Here is a 23,378-nt window from a genome sequence, read left to right as displayed (position 1 = left end):
TTCATTCACTCCTGGTTCCAGGTGGTGATGGAACCTCCCGACGGACTCAAGCTCAACATGAGAACCACATACTCCAAAATCTCCCATGATGCACTGGACAGGTGTCCACACCCTGCATTCCGTAGCCTGGTGTATGTGCTGGCGTTCTTCCACGCTGTGGTGCAGGAGCGACGCAAGTACGGGAAGATCGGATGGAACGTTCCGTACGACTTCAGCGAGTCCGATTTCTTTGTGAGTGCCGTTGAGCTGCATGGATCTGATCATGGATCTGATTATGGATCTGAATAATCTGTTTCTGTGCTCCTCAGGTGTGTATGGAGATATTAAACACCTACTTATCCAAAGCTCACAGCCAAGGAGACGCAGACGTCCCGTGGGGAAGTCTGAAGTATCTGATTGGAGAAGTTAGTCCACGTCACATGGTTGTGTTTGTCTATATCTGTTTAAAGAGTTTCATAAAAACTGGTAATGGAAACACTGGAATTTGGAAAAAACTGTAAAATATTTCTAAAAGGTCTTTATTCTTCCATTTTTCAGACGTTTCCATATTAAATGTATCATTGAAGCTCAATAGAAACATTTTTTACGCTACAAAGCCTCTGATTTTACATGACTTGTTTTCAGTTTACAAAGTTCAATTTTGTTTCCTTTTCCCTAATAATCAGACTCACTACAGGTTTTTAAACTTCATGAAATCATCTCAAACTGTTTAAAATGGTTAATAAAGTGAACTATTGTCACTCATTTCTTATTCATAGACATAACAGCAGAAAAAACCAAGATCACGCAAGGTTTTGTGTGATATTTGACATCCAGTCGTTAGCTACACAAGCTAAAGCTAACATTAGCCCCCTCGTTTTATAGTAAAAAATATGGAGGAAATGTTTGATATTGTCCATAAACATGTATGTATTTGTCAGAAGCTGCGTTTCCATTACTCTTAGAAATGCGTAAAATCTAAATAGTTCAATTAAAAACTTGTAATGGAAACACTAAAATATCGCTAAAAAGACGTTTTTCAGACGTTTCCATATTGAAATGTATCTCAAAAGCTCAATGGAAACACTTTTTACATAATTACACATCACAGCATGTGACGTACTTGGTCAGAAATATTACTTTTATTTTGTTAAACTGTAGTGATTGGCTCTGATTGGTCAGGTGATGTACGGAGGCAGAGCCATCGACAGCTTCGACCGTAGGATCCTCACCGTCTACATGGATGAGTACTTTGGGGACTTCCTCTTCTACACCTTCAGACGCTTCCACTTCTTCAGCAGCAGAGACGTGGCCTACAGCATCCCCGCACCTGGACCCAAGAGGACCTACACGGGTTGGTTTCTGGAGATTTGAGTTTTGTTTTCATCACTTTCAGCACTTTCTCCCACTGTCCCTCTGATTTTCCTTTCCTGTTCCTCTGACATTCCTCCTATGTTTCTCTGATGTCCCGTGACATTCCTCTGATTTCCCTCTGATGTTCCTCTGACTTTCCTTTGATATTCCTCTGAAGTTCCTTTGATGTTCTTCTGATGTTCCGTTCGATGTTCCTCTGACGTTACTCCAATGTCCCTCTGACATTCTTTTGACTTTCCTCTGATGTTCCTCTGATGTTCTTCTGACGTTCCTTTGATGTTCTAGAGGAGATTGAGGCCATGCCACTGACCAACAGCCCTGAGGTTCTGGGTCTCCATTCCAACGCAGAGATCGGCTACTACACACAGGCTGTCAAAGACATGTGGACTCACCTGGTGGACCTCCAGCCTCAGACCGGTACCAGTCCTTCTCCTCTGGTTTCCTTCCTGTTGCGTCCTATGACAGTTGGCTCCTTCTCCTCCTCCACTTCTCCACAGGTGAGACTTCTGGAAGCATCACTAAGGACGAGTACATCAGACAGGCGGCCCAGGACATCCAGAACAAGCTTCCCCGCCCCCTGGACCTGGACCTGATCCGTAAAGATCTGGGTATGGAGATCTCTCCTACGTCAGTGGTTCTGCTGCAGGAGGTGGAACGTTTCAATAAGCTGCTGCTGTGCATGGAGCGCTCCCTCAGAGAGCTCCAGAGGGTGAGAGGGTGAGGGGGTGAGGGGTGGTACCAGGACCTGGATCTTCACCTTCACTCTTTGTGTGTGTCCAGGCTCTGGCTGGGGAGGTGGGTCTCAGCTCTGAGCTGGAGGATGTCTCCTGGGCTCTGTTTAACGGACAGATCCCAGCCCTGTGGAGAACCTGGGCCCCCACCACTCTGAAACCTCTGGGGAGCTGGATGGTCCACTTCAGGAGATGCTATGAGCAGTACCGCAGCTGGGTACGGCACAGACACCATGTTGTTTCACAGATCAATACATCACGGATCAATCATCTGCTTAAAGTCCACTGTAAACACCCTCTTATTGACATTGTTAGTAAAGTTTGTTGCATTGCATCATGGGATGTGGAGTCCTGTAGACTGATCATAGAAGAACTGAACTGAAAAAACAAAGGCTTTGTGTTTGTTTGTTGTCATCTTATATATTTTTCTGTCATTTATAGTATTTTAGTTTTGTACGTCTTTTGTTTGTTTTGTGAATAATGTGCACCTTTTTTTTGTCATATTGTGTGTTTTTGGAGTCATGTTGTGTGTTTTGGTCTTGTTTTGTGTATTTTTCAGTTGTTTTTTTGTTTCCATATTGTATTTTTTGGACTTGTTTTGTGTGTTGTTGTCATATTGTGTAGTTTTTTGTCATATTGTCTATTTTTGGACTCATTTTGTGTATTTCTGTTATCAGATTGTGTTTTTAATAATGTTTTTCTGCATTTTTGTTGTAATTTTGCATAGTTTTGGAGTGATTTTGTGTGTTTTTGGACTCGTATTGTGTTTTTGAGTCGTTTTGTGTGTTTTTGTCCATGTTCGACTTGATCTGTTTGTCTTGTTTTTTACGTTTCATTTAGTTTTCTCTGAGCTGTGTTATTTATTATTTTGTAGGTGGATGGAGGAGAGCCTAAAGTGATGTGGCTGTCTGGACTTCACGTCCCTGAGTCCTATCTAACGGCTCTCGTCCAATCAGCTTGTAGAACCAACGGGTGGTCGTTGGACCGTTCTACGCTCTACACGGAGGTGACGAAACTACGCAGTGAGGACGACGTCAGAGACAGACCTCGTCATGGTAACGACCTCCTTTTGTTGTGTGATTAAAGCTACAGACTGACTCTGACACCCCCTCCCCCTCCCCCCTCAGGCTGCTTCCTGTCCGGTCTGTTTCTAGAAGGTTCTGACTGGGACGCAGAGAGAGGGTGTTTAGTGAGGAGTAAAAATAAAGGTCTAAATGTAGAGCTGCCACTCCTCAGGGTGGTCCCCATCCAGACTCAGAGCCTCAGGCTGCAGGTGAACAACCCTCACTGACCAATCAGCTGCCACCACTCTGATCCTTTGCCGTCATGATGTGTATTTTTGTTATATGTATTTTGGGAGTCATTTTGTGTGCTTTTGTCTTCCTATTGTGCATTTTTGTAATCATATTGTGTATGTTTGGACCTTTTTGTGTATTTTGAGTCATTTTGTGTGTATTTTTGTTGTCATGTGTATTTTTGGAGTCCATTTATGGAGTCAGTTGTGTACTTCTGGTGTCAAATTGTGTGTTTTTGGACACTTTTTGTGTGTTTCTGTTGTCATGTTGTATAATTTGGAATCATATTGTGCATTTTTGAACTGCATCCACCTTTACCCTAACGAGGATTGTTGCTGACTTTGCCCTTACCCTGTGTGTGTGTGTGTGTGTCTAGAACACTCTGAGGACCCCAGTCTACACCACGTCCCAGAGGAGAAACGCTATGGGAGAAGGTTTAGTGTTTGAGGCTGATCTGTTCACCACTGAACACGTTTCACACTGGGTTCTACAGGGAGTGTGTTTGGTTCTCAACACTGACTGATACCATAGAAGATGATCATATGAGTTTATAGAAGGTGCAGAACGTAGAGCAACATTAGCATCAGAAAGGAAAAATATTTTCTAAAAATTCGACTTTTTCTCGACATTTTGACTTTAATCTTTACATTATATTTCAACTTTAATCTGGATATTTCGACTTTAACCTTGTTTTTTTCAACTTTATTCTTTATTTGCCCAAAATGAATTTCAAAATCGGCCGTATATTCTCGTGATTGACATATTTGTTGTTTTTATGATCATTTTCAGTGTTTTTTTGTTCTTGTGCAAACTGAAACAATAAACTCTACAAAGACAAAACACAGGCCACGGTTGTTGTTTTTTTGGAGAATTTGTTTCTTTTATTTAACAAAAAAGTCCAACAACCAAAACAGGAAAATTACATCAAACAAACCCATGGACAACAACACCAAACATTTGCATCTCATCAACAGAACCAGAACCAGAACCAGACGAGTGTTGATTTGACTCTGAATAAAGTCTGAAACTCTTTTAAAACGTCTTTATGAAGTTAAACAGCAGTTCTCCACAGTCGTTCCATCAGTGCAACCCAACACATGTTCATTAAATATGGAGAGAAGAAGAAGATCAGATCGATCTGAGACCCTAAAACACGCACATCCCCACACACACACACGCACACACACACACATCCCTTCAGCGTCGCCTCTTCCCGACTCTTTAAACAGAGTCTTTGAACGCAGCGTCCTGTGTCGTCTCCTCACAGCTCCGTGTGTGGGGCTGTGATACAAACATCTGTCAGAGCGCTGTGTGCAGATGTTTGTGTGTGTGTGCGTGCGTGTGCGTACCTTTGTGCTTGGCCGTGTGATTAACGTCCATCTGGACTTTGTTCTGCAGACGTTTGATTTCCTGGTCGTAGTCGCTCCACTCGGCCACGATTCTGACGGCCGCCTGAAGCTTTGGTTCTTTGGTCATGGGGTTGTTACACTGACACGTGAAAAGGAAGAAACGAGCACAAATAATCAGTTAATGTCGAATTTTTAACATTTTATTTCCCATTAAACACAAAAACTAAAGCTGAACATTTGAAGCTTTAAGCATCAAGTCTAGTAAACATAGATCTATATGATGGATGCTCCATTATAAAGTGGAGGCCAATCTATGTCTGATTTGTCTATCCAATCATTTCACACATAATTAAATTTATTAATGGAATCTGATAAACATTATTATTAGAACAGATTATTATAGAGATAGGAGTGCTCACTGTATATACAGTATGTATAACAAATAAACAGTTATCAATGTATAGAAGTTCAACTTTGATTTTTTTCTTTATAAAGTTATAGTTTAGTTGATTTCCTCCATATTTTCTCTTCATGCTGTTATTTTTATATATTTGGGTATTGATACTTTTCCCTTTCATTATTAGTTTTATTTATTTGTTTTTTCCCTGTAGTATTTTATCTTTTTTCATACATTTTTGTTGTTTATCTTTGTAAATATAGTTTTTCCTTCTCTAATAATTTTGTCATTATCTATTAATAGCAAACTACTACCATTATTAATTATTTGGTGTTTTTTTTATAGTTACTGTCAGTATTTTCTCTTTATTTTTCATATTTGTTGTTTGTGTGTATATTATATGTATATTTTTTATTAATATATTTTCCCTTCTTATAATAGCAAAATACTATCATTATTACTTATTTACTTATGTTTTTTTACTAGTTATTTTCTCAATATTATTTCTATTCCTTTACTTTTATTATTATTCTTTATTTATTAACTATATTTTTACTTCCTTAAAAATAAAGATTTTTTTTTTTACTAATTATTTTAATATTTTAAATATTTAATATTTTTCAATGATTTTTATTTATTATTCAGTTTATTTTTCTCACTTCTCTATTTGAAATCTTATTATGTTGTTAATTTATCTTATTTTTAATTCTATTGATTGCATTAATACTTATAGATTATTATAGATCTGTGATCAATAATTGATCACTAGTGTTATTTTAATTTTAAGTCTTTGTTAATTCTCAGTTGTTTTTCAGTAAATAAGTCCAATAAACAGAGATCGTCTGTAGAAACATGATGATGATGATGATGATGATGAAGGTGTACCAGGTCGATGGTTTTAGCGTTCCTCTTCCCGTGGTCGTCGCACCACGTCTCACACCAGAGCCACTCCTGAGGGAGAGACTTGATGGGGACCTGGTGGATCATGTTGTTGGGAAGATCCTGAGATTTAAACACGCACGCACACACACACAGTGAGTGAGTGAGTTCACACACACATCTGGAACATCTACAGAGGTGGAGGGATCCAGACCTGGTCCAGGTTAGAGAGGCTGTTGGGGTCCTGACTCAGACCCTGGTACTGACCCCTCAGACGGTCTCCAGCCGCAATTTTCCTGAACTTCTTCAGATCGACAACGTATAGAGCGCTGGAGAAATAGAGGGGGAGGGGCCTATCAGTATGAGCTACGTGTGTGTGTGTGTGTGTGTGTGTGTGTGTTCTACCTGATGTGGTATTTACGTCCTGCTAGGTGACTGGCCCAGTATCCAGATTTCCAGAATCGATATCCGTCCATTTCTCTGCGACTCTCACAGAACGGGGTGTAACCGTACGGAGCTCCTTCAAGATCCAGGTCACGGAGCTCCTTCAGGTCTGTGCGCACGATCTGACAAAAAAAAAAAACAACTATAAATCATCAACTCTGACAGAAATAACATTTTTCTGTAGTTCTCATTCAACACTTCACAATCACAGCTGCTGAGTAAAAACGATCAGAACAAAGCAACTTTTTCTAGGAAATTTGACATGTACGTCTGCCAACTGTCAGTCTTCCTCATAGGTGATTGCTTTGATGTGCACTTAGGAGTTGTTTAACAAGGAAAGCATCAATGAAGAAACTGGAAAGCCAACTTTAGGTGATTCTGAGCACACATGTATGTAGACGACATGGAGACGATGAGTTTTTTTGGCTCCATTAGTGAAAAAAGTGAGGTTTAAAAATGACATTTTTACATTGACTCCAATTGAGTCAAAATGCTATAAAAAAATGCAGTTTTTGAGATGAAATTCTGATATTTTTGAAACATCATCTAGAATGACTCAAAAAGTTTGTAATTTTTCGAAAGTAAAGATTGAAAATGTATTTATTTGATTGAAATGTTGTTGTATCTCATAAAAAACAAATGAATAAAAGAAAAGAAAATTCATTTATTAAGAATTTTCCAGTATGTTTACATCACCGTTTACAGTCAAACATGTTGAAGTGAATAAGTGATATTTTAAAATGCAATATTTTCATTAACTCCAATTGTTTGAATGAGAGCAAAATTTAAGATGCTACAAAAAAGTTACGTTTCTGAGATAAAATTCTGATATTTTCCAAACGTTATCTACAATAACTCCAAATGTGTTATAAAAAACAAAACAAAAAAACATTATAAAGGTATTTAGTAAAAAGTATGTGTACATCAGAGTTTACAAGGCAAGGCAAATTTATTTGTATAGCGCATTTCATACTCAAGGCAACTCAATGTGCTTTACATGATAAAACATTCAACTGTTTAAAATCAATAAGAACATTTAAAATCATCAGTAAAATCAATTAAAATCATCATGACATCAACAACATGACCAAAAATCTTTATCAATCATACGCAGTAGAGAAAAAAAGATTTAAAAATGTTCACATGTGATGCTGACTTCAGCTCTGCTGCAGTTTGTTCCACTTCTTTGCAGCATAACAACTAAAAGCAGCATCACCATGGTTACTGTGAGCTCTGGGCTCCACTATCTGACCTGTGTCCATAGATCTCAGAGACCTGCTGGGTTTACAGTCAAACATCTATCACTGTATAATCAATTATTGATCAATGATAAATGTGTGTGGATGGTTTGTGTAGGACAGTCTGAAGATGAACTGTAGGAAGAGATTAGATTTAATAAGTTTAACAGTTTTTTTTTTTATAAAAACACAGTGATGGACTCGTAATTTACAAAAGGTTTAAATGGAATAAAGTTTATTCAGTGTTGGGGCCACGTTTTGGTTAAAGTTGTAAATCTGTAGCACATTTGGTTGATTTGTTGTGAATTTTACAAATGTTGAACTTTAGAGCATTGTGTGTCGCGGCCCCTTTAAGACAATCTGGGATGGAACTGGAGCTTGTTAGTGCGTGGGAAGAAGGATTTCCTTAGAAGAAGTTCCTGGTCCCTAAAAACGATCATGTGATCACTACTGATCATGTGACCACTGACCTGGTCTGCGTCCACAAACAGGATCTTGTCTACAGCCAGAGGAAACAGGACGTCCAGGAAGAGGATCTTATATCCCCAGATGATTCTCTGTTTCTCCGTCTGTTGGTGTAACCATCGAGGCCACTTGTACTGGACCAGCTCGTATTTAAAGCCGTACTCCTCCGCCATGGCAGGAATGAACTCCTGACACACACACACACACACACACACACACACACACACACACACACACACACACACACACACACACACACACACACACACACACACACACACACACACACACACACACACACACACACACACACACACACACACACACACACACGATTATGTGTTTATTGTTGTTGTCATTGTCTTGTGTGTTCTGTGAGTAACTGTATCTATTTTTCTTGTCAAATTTTATTTATGGAGCCATTTTTGTGTATCGAATCATTGACACATACCAATATATGAATGGGGCCCATTACTCTGTATATGCCACGGGGGCGCCAGGGGACCCCCGGGAGGGGGGGGAGGTTCAAATGACTACTCCTCCATTAATGCTGATGGAATCAGGCTGTAATCTGACATGAATATTCTATGAGCGAATGTCTCGAGCCTCTCAGGCCTTTTTTTACTCGGTGGAACCGAGTCATTTGACTGAATTGTCGGGAACGTGGTACGTGCTATTTGGCGCAGAGATGTTCCGCGGACCAGGCCATAATTCATCAGAACTTGTTACATATTAATTTTGTTCCTTTTTGGAGTGACTTTTTATATTTTTGCATTATTTTGTGTTTTTGGAGTTATGTTGTGTGTTTTTGTATATTTTTCTCTCATTCTCTATGTTTGTTGTTTTCAGTTTTTTGTGTCATTGTGATTTTGTAGTCAGCTTGTGTGTTTTGTGAGTAGCTTGTCCATTTTTTTTGTTTTTCTTTTGTGTATTTTTGTTGCCATTTTGTCTACATTTGCTGTTTTGCGTTTTGGACACATTTAACAAAGAAAAGAACAAACGGATTGTGTGTGTTTGTTGTTTTGTGTATCTATTTTGTTGTTTTGTGTATTTTTGTACATTTGTAGTTGCTTTGTCAGTCTGTGTTGTCTGTATTTTTCTGTAATATTTCTTAGAGTCATTTTGACTGTGGTTCAGGTGGTAGTGGGTCGTCTTCTGATCGAGAGGTTGGGGGTTCGACTCCAGTACCTGACTATGTGTCGAAGTGTCCTTGGGCAAGACACTGAACTCTAAGTTGCTCCCAGTGGTTGACTAGCGCCTTGCATGTCAGTCCTGTCCCACTGGTGTGTGAATGTGAGAGTGATTGGGTGAATGAGCTGATATGTAAAGCGCTTTGAGACTGTTTCAGTGGTGATAAAGCTCTATATAAATCAAGGCCATTTACCATTTTTACTATTTTGTTTTGGGGGGCCGCACAACATTAGACCGAGAGCCACACGTGACCCCCGGACCCCCTGTTGCCTCCGTGTGATTCAGAGTAACACAGGTGGATTACCTTAAAGGTCGGGGACAGATAGTTCTTCAGGAACCAGAACTTCACTGGAGTCTTTGTGTGTTTCAGCACCGACAGCATCATAATCCTGAGAGAGATCAGGATACGGATTAGGATCAGGATCAGGATTATGATAAGGATCAGGATCAGGATCAGGATCATGCTAACATGTAGCTCACCTGATGAAGCGTTCGTACAGGTGTCCTGACGCCAAAGAGAAGATATTGATCACGTCGTCTTTCTCTTGTTTGGTTTCCTCAGGTTTCACTCCACCTGTGAATCCTCTGAGATCACACAACAAAGATTATTGATCAATTGGATTATTGATCAGTCAGGTTGGGGGCGTGGCTAATGATCAGGAGGGAGTGTTTGAGGACAAACATCTCCCCTCATAGTATTTAATGACTGTATGACTCAGGGCGAGGAGCTCAAAGTAGAGTCACTGCTCCTCCTTATTAAAGGAAAATCAGATTTGTTCAGTAGTTTTGAAACTTTGGTTTTTAATGACAAATACAAAAACACAAAAAATGACTCAAAAAACCCAATATGAATACAAAAATTACTTGCAAAACACACAAGACGACTGCAAAATCAAACAAAATGACTCAAAAACACACAAAACAACAACAAAAACACACTAAAGTACTCCAAAAACACACAAAACAACAAAAACACACTAAAGTACTCCAAAAACACACAAAACAACAAAAACACACTAAAGTACTCCAAAAACACAATATGATTACAAAAATGAAAGACATAACTACCAAAACACACAAGACAACTACAAAAACACACTAAACAAACACAAACACATATACAATCACTCCAAAAACACACATTACCACAATAAAAATGCACAAAAACCAACTATGATTTAAAAAACTGAAAAAATTACCCGTTAAACACACAAAATTATTTGCAAAACACAAAATGGCAACAAAAACACACTAAATGACTCCAAAAAGAAGGAAAACAATAACAGACACACTAAATGACAAAAAAATAAACAAAATACACATAAACTTATTTCAAAAACAAAATGTGGCAACAAAAACGCAGTTATTGGCAAAACACACAAAATGAGAACAAAAACACACAGATTCTAATAAAAAAAAACTGAAAACGACGACACATACAAAATGTATATACAATGACAACTACGCAAAATAACAGAAACAAACTCATAACAAAAATAGAAATGACTCTTAAAAACAATATGATGACAAAAATACATAAAAAGACTGAAGTGACCCAGAAAACAAACCAAAAACAACAAACAAAATGAGAGAAAAACACACAATTGATTCCTGTGTTAATATTGACCCATGTGACCCTCATATGTTTGTGGCCCCACCCCCTGTGACTCAAAGTGTAATCTGTAACTGAACATGGCTCACCTGGTCAGCGTGTTCCAGAAGCCGCTGTCGTTCTCTTCGCTTCCGTCGCTCAGCAGCTCCTCGTTCACCTTGTCTGGCTTCTTCTGCACCTGGAGGTCACATGACGTTAGCTTAGCCGCCATTGGTGATGCAGTCATGTGATCACAAAGAGAAGGTGAAAACAGGTTTCTTTTAAAGAAATCAAAGGACGACATTTGAATGCAACACTTTGGTGACACCTTGTGGTTGTCGGGAAGAACTGCAGCAGGTATTAAAACCAACAAATGAATTCCCTATTTAGCGTGTAAAGTGTTGAGTTTATTCTAATCTGTGTTTCCTGACTGTGATAAACATATCCTCATTGTTGCAGGTAAACCAACCTTGACTTTAATGACTCTGGTCTTGAAATTGTTCAGCACCACTACGATGTCGTCTGAGTCCACAGGAGAGTCTGTGCCTTCGTGGCTGAAAGAGAGAAACACACAGAAATGTTTATTGTTATTCTGGTTCTGACTGAATGTGATCACTGACCTGTAAACCTTATAGATCTCATCTGATCGTCCTCTCCTCAGCTTCAGGATCCAGGCTCCAGGGTTGGCTTTGAGCTGAAAGTAACCCTGAACACAACCAAGTACACGCATTAGATGACAGGCGGCTCGGGGGCCACACGAGGTCTTCGCTCTAATTTTGTGCGGCCCCAAAAGGAAGCACACAAAATGACAGAAAATTTGTCCAAATACACACAGGACGACTACAAATAAGACGTGTTAACACGCACGCACACACACACACACACCGTGACTTAAAAAAAACAATTAAAGAAAATTTCACAAAATGACAACAGACATACACAGAATGACTCCTCAAAACCAAACAAAATAAGAACATATACAAAATAACAAAAAAAAACAAAATGACTTTGCTTTTTCCTGTTAATGCTCTAAATGATCAATATTCTAATGCTGACTTGAATGTTGATCATGTGACCCTCAAATCAGATGTTTGTGGCCCCGCCCCTTGTGATAACAGCTCTCTGACGTAAAATAAAACATGGTCGTATCCAAACCCACTCACCAGGTTGGCCATGACGATGGTGTCTACGATGACGGGTTCTGATGCCGTTCCCAGGGTGAACTGAAGTCCTCGAGGAGGCTGACCTGAGCTGACATCAAAGCAGTGTCCCTCCAGGAGGAGGTGCTCCAACTCATACTCTGCTGCTACCAAGTTCTCCACCTAGGAACATATGTTAATAAAACCTTCCTTTGATAGAACCTAAAGGACCAAAGGATCAAAGGCAGCCTACTAACCTCCTCCAGGTAGATGTTGTCCAGGTCATAGCGCGTGTTTACAGACTCCACCATCCAGCTCTCTGGGGTGTTCAGGTTCAGGGTGAAGAGTGGAGTCTGAGGCATGTCCATGAACTTGGCCATGGGACCAGGGGAAAAGCTTCCATCAGACTGGAACTTCACCTCAGGCTCCAACACGTATCGATAGAAACTGAAGGAAAAACAAAGGGAATCATTGTCTCAGACTGAAGAACGTAGACGTCCTTTGATTCCTTTGATCAGTTTCCTCACCTCTTCAAAGGCATCTCTGACAGCTTGGACTGGCAGTTCATGAAGACCCTCAGGTTGACGTTGACCAGCTCCTTCAGGACCTGCAGACGGAGAGTTAGTGAGATCAAAGGATCAAAGGACCAACAAACAAACAAACACCAACCAGTAAGAGAGGGGCCAGTTTTTGGGCTTCTCTGGTGACCGGATCCACCACGGCCACAACATCAAAGTACATGTTTCCTTCCTTTGGGCGGAGCTTCACAGCACTGAGCAAACAACAACAAACAAACAGTGAAACACAACGTTTCAGACACACCGTTACCTTTAGTGAAAAATCTGACACACATTACACATCCAATACTTCCAAATGTAACATTTAGAAACTGTTTGTTATTTATTTTTTTGTCATTTTGTGTGTTTTTGTAGTCACTGTGCTTTTGGAGTCATTTTTTTGTAAGTCAGAATTCTTTCTTTAATCTCATAATTTAGAGTTTAATCACATAAATCAGAGTATAATCACAGAATTCTTACTTTAAACTCAGGATTCTGAATTTATTCTCAGAATTCTGACTCAAAACATTCATAATAATAAAAAAAATATTGGATTTTCAATGGCTCTAATCCTTTTCCGTATTAAACCATTTACATCTGTTTTAAAGCTGTAAAGAAACTTTCTTAGAACTTTTTTTCACACATAGGACACAAATTAATCAGCGTAGGATGAGATATGAGTCTCATTAAATAAAATGATAACGTTATTGATAAAGGTGGACAGGACTTTCATATTCAATGAATGAAACAAACATTTTCCTCCTAAATCAGAACATCTAGTGCTGGACCCGTCATGGTTACCTATGGTGGTCGTCTGCAAAGCCGTACTCCACGCGTGCGTCTCCTTTGGGCTGAGAGGACAGCAGGGCGTCCACCTTCATCAGCAGGTCACTGGCCCTGAGGGGAAGCAGCGCTGGTTAAACCGTGGAGGTGTTGGTTCTAACGTGGTGCTCACCTGTCCTCCTCCAAACCAAACTGCTGGACTTTGCTCTTGATGCGCTCGCCTGATGTTTTCAGGATGATGTTCTCCAAAAGCAGGAAGTCTCCCTGGTTAAACACCTCCTCCTCCTCCAGAGGACCAATCAGCTGTCACCAAATAGAAACACAATGAATTAGATCTTTCATGGTTATTATGATTATTGTGATGAACTCACTCTGCCGTTGCTGATGACCGCTCTCTGCCCTTTCTTCAGTTTCAACACGTCTCTACAGAACGCAGCGTGGGACAACAGGAAGTCCACCTTTGGACCCTCGTACGCACTTTTGAACAAAGACAGATCCATGCCCTGAGAAACAAACCGTCAGAAACCATCCAACATTAGGAGTATATTTTGACTTTGTGCTCCTCGTCTCCTCACCCCCACAGCAAACTCTCCAACATCTGCACCCCCCTGCAGAGCGCTGGCTGTCTCCTCCTTGGACAGCTTGGTGATGAAGTTCTTGGCGTTGTTGGATGTTTGCGTCTGCATGGCGGCCCAGATAGCCCGAGCCACGCGGCTCGTCTCAGCCGACACGGCATCCGACGGGTTGTTGATGGTCCCCAGACGAACGTTGTTGCTGCTTTTCTGATGCACAAAGAAATGATATATGATGTGTTACACTTTCCACGTGTCCATAACACGTTTCAAAAACAGATACACACAAAGAATAATGTAAACAATCTCCTTTTTGTTGTTTCGTTTTGTATATTTTCTCTCATTTTTTTTTTTATTTATTTTGTTTATTTTTCTTGTCATTTTGTAAGTTTTTTCCCTAATTCTGTGTTTGTTGTCGTTTTTTTGAGTCATTAAGTGTTTTTTGTTGTCTTTCTGTGTATTTTGTGAATAATTTTGTATATTTTTGTTATATTGTCCTTTTGCAGTCATTTTTTTGTATTTTTCTTTTTATTTTGTCTATTTTTGCAGTTTTATGTGTTATTTTGTCATTTTGTGTATTTTTCGTATTCATTTTGTCAATTTTTGCTGTTTTGTGTATTTGTGTCATTTTGTCTATACTTGTTTTTTGTATTTGTTTTATTATTTTGTTAATGTTTATGTATTTTTCTTGTGATTTTGCCTGGTATATTTGTATTTTTGGGAGATTATCTAAATAACAGGTAACAACTGTTTTTTTCTTCCTGCAGGGTGAAAACCATTGTTGGATTTTTTTCGTGTTGACATTCAACATTTCACTTTTTGTTTTAGTGAGTGCAGAGCTGCAAAGATGACAGCAGCAGCAGTGCTCGGAAACAAAGACAGTTCTGTGGAACATGTTTATATTAAACTGTGTAAAAAATAAAATGATTAATAACCTAAACACAGCGTGCTCACTTCACCATGTTAGTAAAAAAAGATAAAATCATTCGTCACCATGTGTCTGATGGCGTCGTAAAGGAGCTGGCGTCCTGAGGGTTTATCGAAGTCTCCGATCACCCAAAAAGTCACAGGACGGATGATGCCGTCATCTGAGAACCAGAGAAGAGAAAAGGATGTATGATTAGATCGACACATTTTCTAAACCACATGAAAAAAAATCCCTGTGTTTTCTAACAGCTCCAGTCGTTGCTGCTGCTCACAGAAACAATGGTGATGAGGAGGTGAACACACTACCGTGTTTTACTCAGACCTTCAAATACAATTATCACACGCATAATTAGTCGTCGTGTCCACAGAGAGAAGCAGCACAGACGGAGAGGAGGCGGAGGATTCAAAAACACATGTTAACACTGCCAGCAACGGCGTTACAGAGAAACTGGAAGAGGAAGTGAGAGGAAGAGGAAGGGTGAGTACAGTGCCTGTGGGTGGCGCTCCTTCCTAACACACAGAGGGAGGAAGATGATGAGGAGGAGGAGCATAAAGATAGAGAGACAAACCTTTACCTTTCTTAGTCATGTAGTTGATGCTGTTGGCCACGGCCGTGTTCTTCTCTCTGGTGTTCAGGGTGGAGAAACGGGCGTAGTCGTCCACAAAGTAATTATCTGCACAAAGAGTAGTTAATATATGTTAGTCTGCAGAACAGCACGCTTATGTTCTTTAAACTGTGTAAGCCACAAATATTGTATCTAATAATAAGTATTTGCTGCAGGTTCTGCACTTTAAATCCTTTCCGTCACATATTTGCGGTAACTGTTTTTATCATTTCAGTAGAATGTGGGAAGGAAACCAGGGACCCCTGGAGTAAACTCTGATGACATTATGTAAATATTTTTGTTGTTTTTAATTTTGTAATCTTTTTCACTTTTTTTCAAAAATCTTTTCATAATTTCTTTAATTATTATGGGTTTGTGATTTTTTGCTGTTTTTTTGCCATTTTGTTTATATATATATATTTTTTTTTTTGTTGTTGTTGTTTTCTTTGTGTTTTTCTTTTTTATTGTTTCATAATGTTTATTTTTCTATGGATTTTGTGGGTCTTTGTTGTTTATATATATATATATATATATATTTATTTTTTAAATTTATTTATTTGCTGTTGGTTTGTCGTCATTTTAGTCTTCGTAGTTCTTTTTTATTGTCTTTTATGGAGTTTTTTGTATTTTTGTTGTTTTAAAAAAAAACATTTTTTAAATAGTTTTTGTTAGGTTTTTTTAGACTTTTAGATTTTCATTTAGCAATTCAGAACATAAAAAGAAATAAATGGACGTATTCATTCGACGTCACCAATGAAAAACAACGGCAAACATGTTAAAGCGATAACGTCTCATCAGTCATTTCCTTAAAGTTCTCACGTGTGTCACTCACTAGTATCAGAGAGGTCCAGGTAGGACCTGCTGGTGGACAACACCCTGGGGTTGATGCGGGGGACCACGTTGGGCTGAGTCATGATGAAGTCCACCACATCTTGGTCAGAAACCAGCTCCCCCTACAGGTCACATGGTCACACACACGTTAGTTCCAGGCTCTAAAGGATATTATGTGTATGTGTGTGTGCACTAATTGACCAGGTAAACTGCTCTCTGGTAGAACGAGGTGGTCTCCAGGATCTTCTGCATGGTGACAGTTTCCAGTTCGTCTGGGTCCAGCTGTTCCCGTTGGTAAGGTATTCCATTATACATGACCACAGGTAGAGGACCCATGCCCGTTTGCTCGTAGTACGCCCGTGCTTCCTGGAAATGGGGAAAAGTTCATCATCGCCATCACTCATCAGAGATGGAGAAGATTTAAATGATCTAAAGTCGACATAATGTGCCGTGCTCATTGGTTAAAGCGTGTTGATGTTGACCCACCTTCCTGTTGTTGTCGTAGGAGGAGTCTGCTCCCAGGATGCTGCTGACCTCCACATAAGGAAACCGCTTCTCCAGCACTTTGACCACATCGCCTACGCTCAGACGTCCCCCAATTGGAGCACGGTTAAACATCTTTAAAGGAAATGTCAATCAAAACGCGTCGAAAGCGCCAGGTGTACATACACAATATATGGTGGACGCGCCTCTAGGAGCGTCGAGAGGTCCCGTCTGCCACACATTTTGAAATTTCAAGTTTTTGACATGCATCCGGTGCCTCCAACGCGGCCAATACTAGAATTGGGATTGTTGAACTTTTGGGGCAAATTGCAGCGCATCGACCAATCAGAAGCGTTCCTCAACCGTGACAAATTCAGAATAATGAAAAAAAAAACACTAACCAGAGACAGATGGACAGGTGCTATCCTGCTGGAATAGAGCACCTGTAGATGGTGTCCTGGTAGGAGATGTGAGCGCCAATGTGGGTCAGCAGGTCGTCAAACTGGGCCCAATCTTATGCAAGGCCTGCACTTGTCACATATTTATATTTATGAATATTTACTTATTGAAATCTAATTAAATCAAACCAATAATGGTAATTATTTATTGTATATTTAACTTTTTATTTTGATTTGTTTGCTGCTTTAACAACTGAATTTCACCATTGTCAGATTAATAGAGCAGAAATCAGTCAATCCATAAACACTATGCACAGGCTGAATGAGAAACGGAAAAGTTAAGTAATAAGTAGTGAAGTCACTTTTCAAATGCAGTAACAAGTCTGCCCGAGTATGTTTGAGCCTTTAACGTACCATAGTAATAATAAATTCATAAATTAATAAATTTATTTCAAATTTGTTAACTTTTCCAGGAATTTCATGACCGTGGGGACCCTGTAAAGAAATCTCACTACAATTTACAGAAGTAACGAGTGACTAGTAATTAATTACTTTTTTTGAGTAACGACCCCAACACTGAGCGCAGGAAACGAAACACGCCAACAGTCGACTCACCGCCATCACTGCCTCGAAGGCGCTCTGACTGTCCACCTCATCCATGATGTAGTTGTATGCTCGCACTAGCGCCACACCCGTGTCCTGCATCCCGTCTACGTCATCGTCGTCTGACACGATGAAGACCAGCCCGATCCTAACACACACACGCACATGCACACACACACACACACACACACACACACACACACACACACACACACACACACACACACACACACACACACACACACACACACACACACACACACACACACACACACACACACACACACACACACACACACACACACACACAGTCAGCCTCCAGGTAACAGCTCACATGCGTCATCGCATTCTTCATGTCGTACCATTAAAACATTACAGTTAATATAAAAAAAGGAAAACAGAGAAATAAAGTTTTTCACAACGCATGCAATAACTGACGCTCTCCTAAGGGGCCTTAACTCCCCCTTAAACAGTGTGCTGACACGCTCTGATGTCTGAGTAAATCATGGACTGTTGAACGTCTCCCACTCAAAAGGATTTCTATTCTCAGGGTTTGTGTGTCTTCAACAGTCTGTGATTTACTCTCTAACTTCAGCCACCAGAGCGTGTCAGCGCACTGTTTAAGGGAGAGTCCCTTAGGAGAGCTATTCTTCTCTGCTTCATTGTCTACTACCAAACCACATAGTTGGAACAACTGCTTTTATCCTCATTCTGTAAACAAAAGAGGTTTACATCGACATCTTTAACTTCTCCTGATTATGTAGACCACATGTGTCAACTCAAGGCCCGGGGGCCAAATCCGGCGCTTCGGAGCATCCGATTCGGCCCGCAGGAGAAAATGAAAATGACAGAGAAAACATGAATCATTTGTAAATGACCAAATAATTAAGTTGCAAATTGTTGTTGAAAGAAATCTAACTTTTCCCAAAATCCTGTAATTTTTCTCAAATTATTCCACAAAGTCTCCTCAAATGAAATAAAAATTGGTCAAAAAAAATCAAAAAATCAAAGGACATTTAAGTATCATTTATTGCTAACGTTGATGACTTCCATACTTTATGTCTAATTTATAACTGGAAGTGTAAACTTGGGCACGTTAATGTTGAAATTGAAAAGTGATCGAACTGGTCCGTTTTTGTCCCTTGAACTAAAATTAGTTTGAAACCCCTGATTTAGAGCAACCGAAAGCAGCACAAGTTGTCATTTGGACTGAAAAATTTCCTAAATGATCTAAAAAGCTACTAAATTATCTAAAAATCTGCTAAATTATGTAAAAATCAGGCTGAATGTTTCACTCCAATAGAAAACAATGGGATGTGTACAGGCAGTGGGGCCTTGTGACATCATCAATCACATGATTTCAACTGTAAAGTAGTCCCATTTTTAAAAGATAATAAAACTAATATGGTGCATAATAATGTTTTTTGTTAGGCATTAATCAGTGTTTTTCAACCTTAAGGTTGGGACCACATGTGGGGTCACCTGAAATGTCCAGTAATTGGTAAAAGTAAAAAAAAAAAATGTTTTTTTTTGGGGAATTATTATTTTTCAAATACACATCACACACAATAAATATCAAATTACTGTATCCTATACTTAAAATTTCTCAAATATAAATCTAGTTAAAAACAAAATGTGGTATAAAAATATCTGAGGTGGCACACTTGTCACTATGTGCACTAATAAGGCTACTTTGTATTTGTTAAACACTTTAATAAACAAGATCAAAAACTATTTCTAGAAAACAAAAAGTTCTCTGGGGTCGCTGGACATTTGTGATATCAAAACGGGGTCACGACCCAAAAAAGGTTGGGAACCTCTGGCATAGATCTACTAAAAAGTACATTTCAAAGATTTTAGGTCAGTGGAGGATCCCTTTAAAACACACATTACAGCCATTTAAAAAAGGAAAACAAAGAGTAATAAAGTGTGCGATAATAACCGTGGGTGATTAAAATGAGTCACGTAACACGTTTAAAGTCACATAGAATCTATAAGCACTGCAGACATCACCACAGTCAGTGTCTTTATTTCGTGCTGAAGAAGAACACTGACCTGAGGGGGATGTTGTTGGCGTAAAACATCTCAGCGACGCTCAGCAGCTCCACACTGTTCTCCTGGGTCGGGTCCAGAAGGATCACCTGCAAACACACATAGAAAGAACTCAACTCTTCTTCTTCTGTCTATTTAAAGTCAGGGAGGGAGGGGGCGCTGAGAGGCACAGGTCGTACCAGGTTGTGGAAGTTTTTGCGTATTTGACGGATGACTCCGGGGAAAGTTGGTCTGAGCAGCTCCTGCACGTTGTAGGGCCACGAGCTGTAGCGGTGGTCTGTCTCCAGGTTGTTGATCCACTGAGGAGAAGAAGAAAAGAAGGAGGAGGATCATCGTTCCGCTTCACATCGTTCCAGCTCTGATGCTTTTGTCTCCTAACGACACTGCGATCATTAAGAGCAGGGAGACGGGTGTTTATGGCCGTTTCGTACGCTAATGGCTGGGCTGCGGATGTCGACGGCGTAGTCAGAGTCCGACGGCTGAACGTTGAGCTTCAGGATGTCGTGAATGAACGGCGTCTCAATGAGCAGAGAATGGAGGCCCTCCATCACCCTGGCTTCACTACGTAGCACCTCAAACACACTGATAGAACAAAGCAACAAATGTTAGCAACAAACATTAGCTTAGCACGTGCATACCTGACGATCTGAATCAGTTACATTTATAACGCACAATTCTTTAGGCTCAAATATCTCTATTCCATATTGGATCTTTATTAATCATTAGAAATGAACAAACAAATCATTGTGCACAAGAGGAAATTACTTTCTGTTCACTTTATTTTGGAATATGTAATACAAAAAAAAAAAGAAGTGCATTGTTAGTGAGGGTAAAAAGTTGTTTTATAGTTTTACAAATTCAGAAAAAAGTACATACTTATTCAATCCCACAATAGTTCCTCATTTCTTAAATGTCCCTATAAAGATATATATATATATATATATCCCAGAAACAGAAATCATGCTACATTCATAGCAAAATAAGAAATAATAATAATAAAATTCATAATAACAATAATAATATTAATAAATAGATTTGAAAATTATAAGCAAATAGCACCAAACATTCAAGCCAGCTGTACCTTTTTTTGAATTCTTTAAAAATAAAAATACAAAAAAACAAATAATAAAAAAATAATTATGAGAATAATATTATTATTACTATTTATTATTATTATTAATAATAATAATAAATTGACAAAAACAATTAGTATTTTATCCAAATAAAACCATATTAAAGTCTGTAAATTGTAAATAAAATAATTTCCCTGTAGTTTTTTTTAATTCTTGGACATAAAAACAGAAACTGTTCTTTTTCGTAAAACACTTTTTAGTTGTGAGGTTAAAACACTTCCTTATGTTAAAGTACTTAAGTTATAAGTCCTTTCTTTTTCGTGATCATTTGCCTATTAGTTGTGTTTTGTTTTGTACTTTATTTGTGCTGTTTGATAGTTAATCAAATCCTTATATTTTCATATTTTTTGCTCCTGATATCAAGTCTTGGGAATAAATGAAGAATTGCTCTTTTTTGTGAAGAATGAATAATGGCTGTAATGTAGTTTTGTAAGTATTTCTACACACTAATTTAGATAATATGAGACCAAAACATGCTGTTTTGCTTTGTTTAACACAAAGTTTAAAAAATAAATCATAATTTCACCAAGTGCTGCATTAAAATGTGCCACATAATCCAACACATTTTGCACAATTTAACCATAATGTGGATGGATCTATGACAATTAAATGAACTTTGTTTCAAGGAATTCATCCAAAGATAAAATAATGAAGCTCCTGATTGGACGAGTGTCACTGCAGAAAGTTTTAAAGTTTGTTTACTGAGTAATTGATTGAAAACGTGTCGTTGGTTTCACCTGAAGATGTCCTGAGTGTCCAGGTCGATGTGCAAACCATTGATGAAAAGTGCAGAGTCTCCAGGCTGCAAACCCAGCGTTCCTTTGAAATACTGAGAAGAGAAAACATCAGCACGGATTATTATGGCACACTGTGTGTGTGTGTGTGTGTGTGTGTGTGTGTACAGCCTGAAAGTCAAACCTCCTTTCAAACACATCAAATTATTCATATTTCACACAGTTTATTTATCGACGGAAATATTCTTCATCCTCCGTCAGCAGTGGATTCATGTGAGAAACTGAAAGAATCACCGACTCAGTAATAATAATAATAAGGATGTTTGTCTGCTCTCACACACACACACACACACACACACACACACACGCACACACACACACACACACACATACACACACACACACACACACACCCCCCCCCCCCCCAGAGACAAATGAGGAGGAGGAAAAGCTGACAAGAAACAGGAGCGATTAGCTGTTCCATTAGCGCAGCAAAACAAAGAAAATGTTCCTCACGTCAGATACTGCTGACGATAAATGATGAGACGAGCTTGAATACGAGAGGAAGTGAAGCACAAAGGCTCTCTAGGAATGTATATACGAGTCATTATTTAGTATTTGTGTTGTATTTTATCTGTTTGATGTAATTTCTTGTATTTTTGTTGACGTTCTGTATATTTTTCTGTCATTCTGTGTAATCTGTATTTTTTTGAGACATTTTTCTGTACTTTTTTTGGAGTCATTATTTTGTATTGTTGTTTTATTTTGTGTTTTTCGAGTAATGTTTTGTATTTTTGTTTACATTTTGCACATTTTTCTGTCATTCTGTTCATTTCTGTTGTCGTTTCTCGGCCATGAGTCACTTTGTCTTTTTTGAGTCATTCTTGTATTTTCGTGGGCATTTTCTACATTTTTCTGTACTTTTTTGTGTCTTTTGGAGTAATTCTTGTAATTTTGTGGAGATTGGGTTTTCTGTCCTTTTTTGGAGCCATTATTGTGTATTTTTGCTGTATTTTGTGTTTTTTTCTAGTAATTTTTTGTTGATCTTTTCTGTATTTTTCTTTCAATCCTAGTTTATTTGACTTTAGCACATGGCTCACCTCCTGATGGGACGCAGTGAGCAGAAAAAAGAAAAGCTCAAGTTTGTGGTAATAAGAGAGTGTTTTGTTCAGACTATGGACAGAAATATGATGAAGCTTGTTTCCACAGAAACTCACCTTTTGGTTCTCGCTGATCTCCTGGCGGATCTTGGCACTGACGGCGGTCTTGGTGATGGACCTGTGAGGGAACAGAACAGAAAACACACTGAATGCTTGAATCCATTCAGAGCTGCTGATGAACGTGACTGGGCTCTACCTGGCTTTGGTGGGAAAGTTCTGACTAAGGTCTCTCATGACGTTCAAGGCCTCGGCAGGTGGAGCAGCGAGGATACGAGCAGCGGTTTGGAAACTTAGATCTGTTGAACAGAAGGTAGAAGGACAAGAGAGTGAGCTCACAGGGACAAATGTTATCAGGAGGAACAGCTATCATCATCATTTAGCTTTAGCTGTAGATTTGGATGAAGGTTGTGTTTACAGTTTGTGTTTTTGCAGAAATGAATAACTTATTTGTTTATTTAGGGGCCTTGA

The 23,378-nt window shown here is 39.0% G+C and overlaps 2 protein-coding genes across 3 annotated transcripts in view; one reads left to right on the top strand and one right to left on the bottom strand.

Annotated features, from left to right (window-relative positions):
• The window catches only part of dnah10 (dynein axonemal heavy chain 10), a 68,562-nt gene extending 64,448 nt beyond the window's left edge, over positions 1-4,114 (top strand). The window contains exons 70-78 of the mRNA XM_028437192.1: positions 22-231; positions 309-404; positions 1,162-1,333; positions 1,639-1,770; positions 1,851-2,062; positions 2,134-2,301; positions 2,959-3,139; positions 3,212-3,357; positions 3,756-4,114. Of these exons, the coding sequence (XP_028292993.1) occupies positions 22-231; positions 309-404; positions 1,162-1,333; positions 1,639-1,770; positions 1,851-2,062; positions 2,134-2,301; positions 2,959-3,139; positions 3,212-3,357; positions 3,756-3,902 (1,464 nt within the window). The 3' untranslated portion in view covers positions 3,903-4,114. The remainder of the gene's footprint in view (positions 1-21; positions 232-308; positions 405-1,161; positions 1,334-1,638; positions 1,771-1,850; positions 2,063-2,133; positions 2,302-2,958; positions 3,140-3,211; positions 3,358-3,755) is intronic.
• Positions 4,115-4,299: 185 nt separating this feature from the next.
• The window catches only part of uggt1 (UDP-glucose glycoprotein glucosyltransferase 1), a 31,701-nt gene continuing 12,622 nt past the window's right edge, over positions 4,300-23,378 (bottom strand). Inside the window, exons 10-40 of one of the 2 annotated variants that reach the window (XM_028437482.1) lie at positions 23,107-23,206; positions 22,968-23,028; positions 21,754-21,845; positions 20,315-20,465; positions 20,063-20,182; positions 19,887-19,972; positions 17,844-17,979; positions 16,834-16,965; positions 16,549-16,713; positions 16,349-16,469; positions 15,487-15,585; positions 14,978-15,072; positions 13,988-14,194; positions 13,784-13,915; positions 13,585-13,715; positions 13,431-13,526; positions 12,742-12,844; positions 12,600-12,679; positions 12,330-12,519; positions 12,097-12,255; positions 11,554-11,639; positions 11,403-11,487; positions 11,044-11,132; positions 9,823-9,927; positions 9,647-9,731; positions 8,157-8,339; positions 6,410-6,570; positions 6,219-6,333; positions 6,011-6,127; positions 4,729-4,867; positions 4,300-4,660 (exon numbers count right to left, since the gene is read on the bottom strand). In XM_028437482.1, the coding sequence (XP_028293283.1) occupies positions 4,641-4,660; positions 4,729-4,867; positions 6,011-6,127; positions 6,219-6,333; positions 6,410-6,570; positions 8,157-8,339; positions 9,647-9,731; positions 9,823-9,927; positions 11,044-11,132; positions 11,403-11,487; positions 11,554-11,639; positions 12,097-12,255; positions 12,330-12,519; positions 12,600-12,679; positions 12,742-12,844; positions 13,431-13,526; positions 13,585-13,715; positions 13,784-13,915; positions 13,988-14,194; positions 14,978-15,072; positions 15,487-15,585; positions 16,349-16,469; positions 16,549-16,713; positions 16,834-16,965; positions 17,844-17,979; positions 19,887-19,972; positions 20,063-20,182; positions 20,315-20,465; positions 21,754-21,845; positions 22,968-23,028; positions 23,107-23,206 (3,641 nt within the window). In that variant the 3' untranslated portion in view covers positions 4,300-4,640. Of the gene's footprint in view, positions 4,661-4,728; positions 4,868-6,010; positions 6,128-6,218; positions 6,334-6,409; positions 6,571-8,156; positions 8,340-9,646; positions 9,773-9,802; positions 9,928-11,043; positions 11,133-11,402; positions 11,488-11,553; positions 11,640-12,096; positions 12,256-12,329; positions 12,520-12,599; positions 12,680-12,741; positions 12,845-13,430; positions 13,527-13,584; positions 13,716-13,783; positions 13,916-13,987; positions 14,195-14,977; positions 15,073-15,486; positions 15,586-16,348; positions 16,470-16,548; positions 16,714-16,833; positions 16,966-17,843; positions 17,980-19,886; positions 19,973-20,062; positions 20,183-20,314; positions 20,466-21,753; positions 21,846-22,967; positions 23,029-23,106; positions 23,207-23,378 lie in introns of those variants that run through there. The other variant, XM_028437483.1, reaches the window with a different exon arrangement.

Source organism: Gouania willdenowi, chromosome 22 (assembly GCF_900634775.1).
Source record: "Gouania willdenowi chromosome 22, fGouWil2.1, whole genome shotgun sequence".
Lineage (NCBI taxonomy): Eukaryota > Metazoa > Chordata > Actinopteri > Blenniiformes > Gobiesocidae > Gouania > Gouania willdenowi.
The sequence above is the reverse complement of the archived record's forward strand: the minus strand, read 5'-3'. Positions and strand labels throughout refer to the sequence as shown.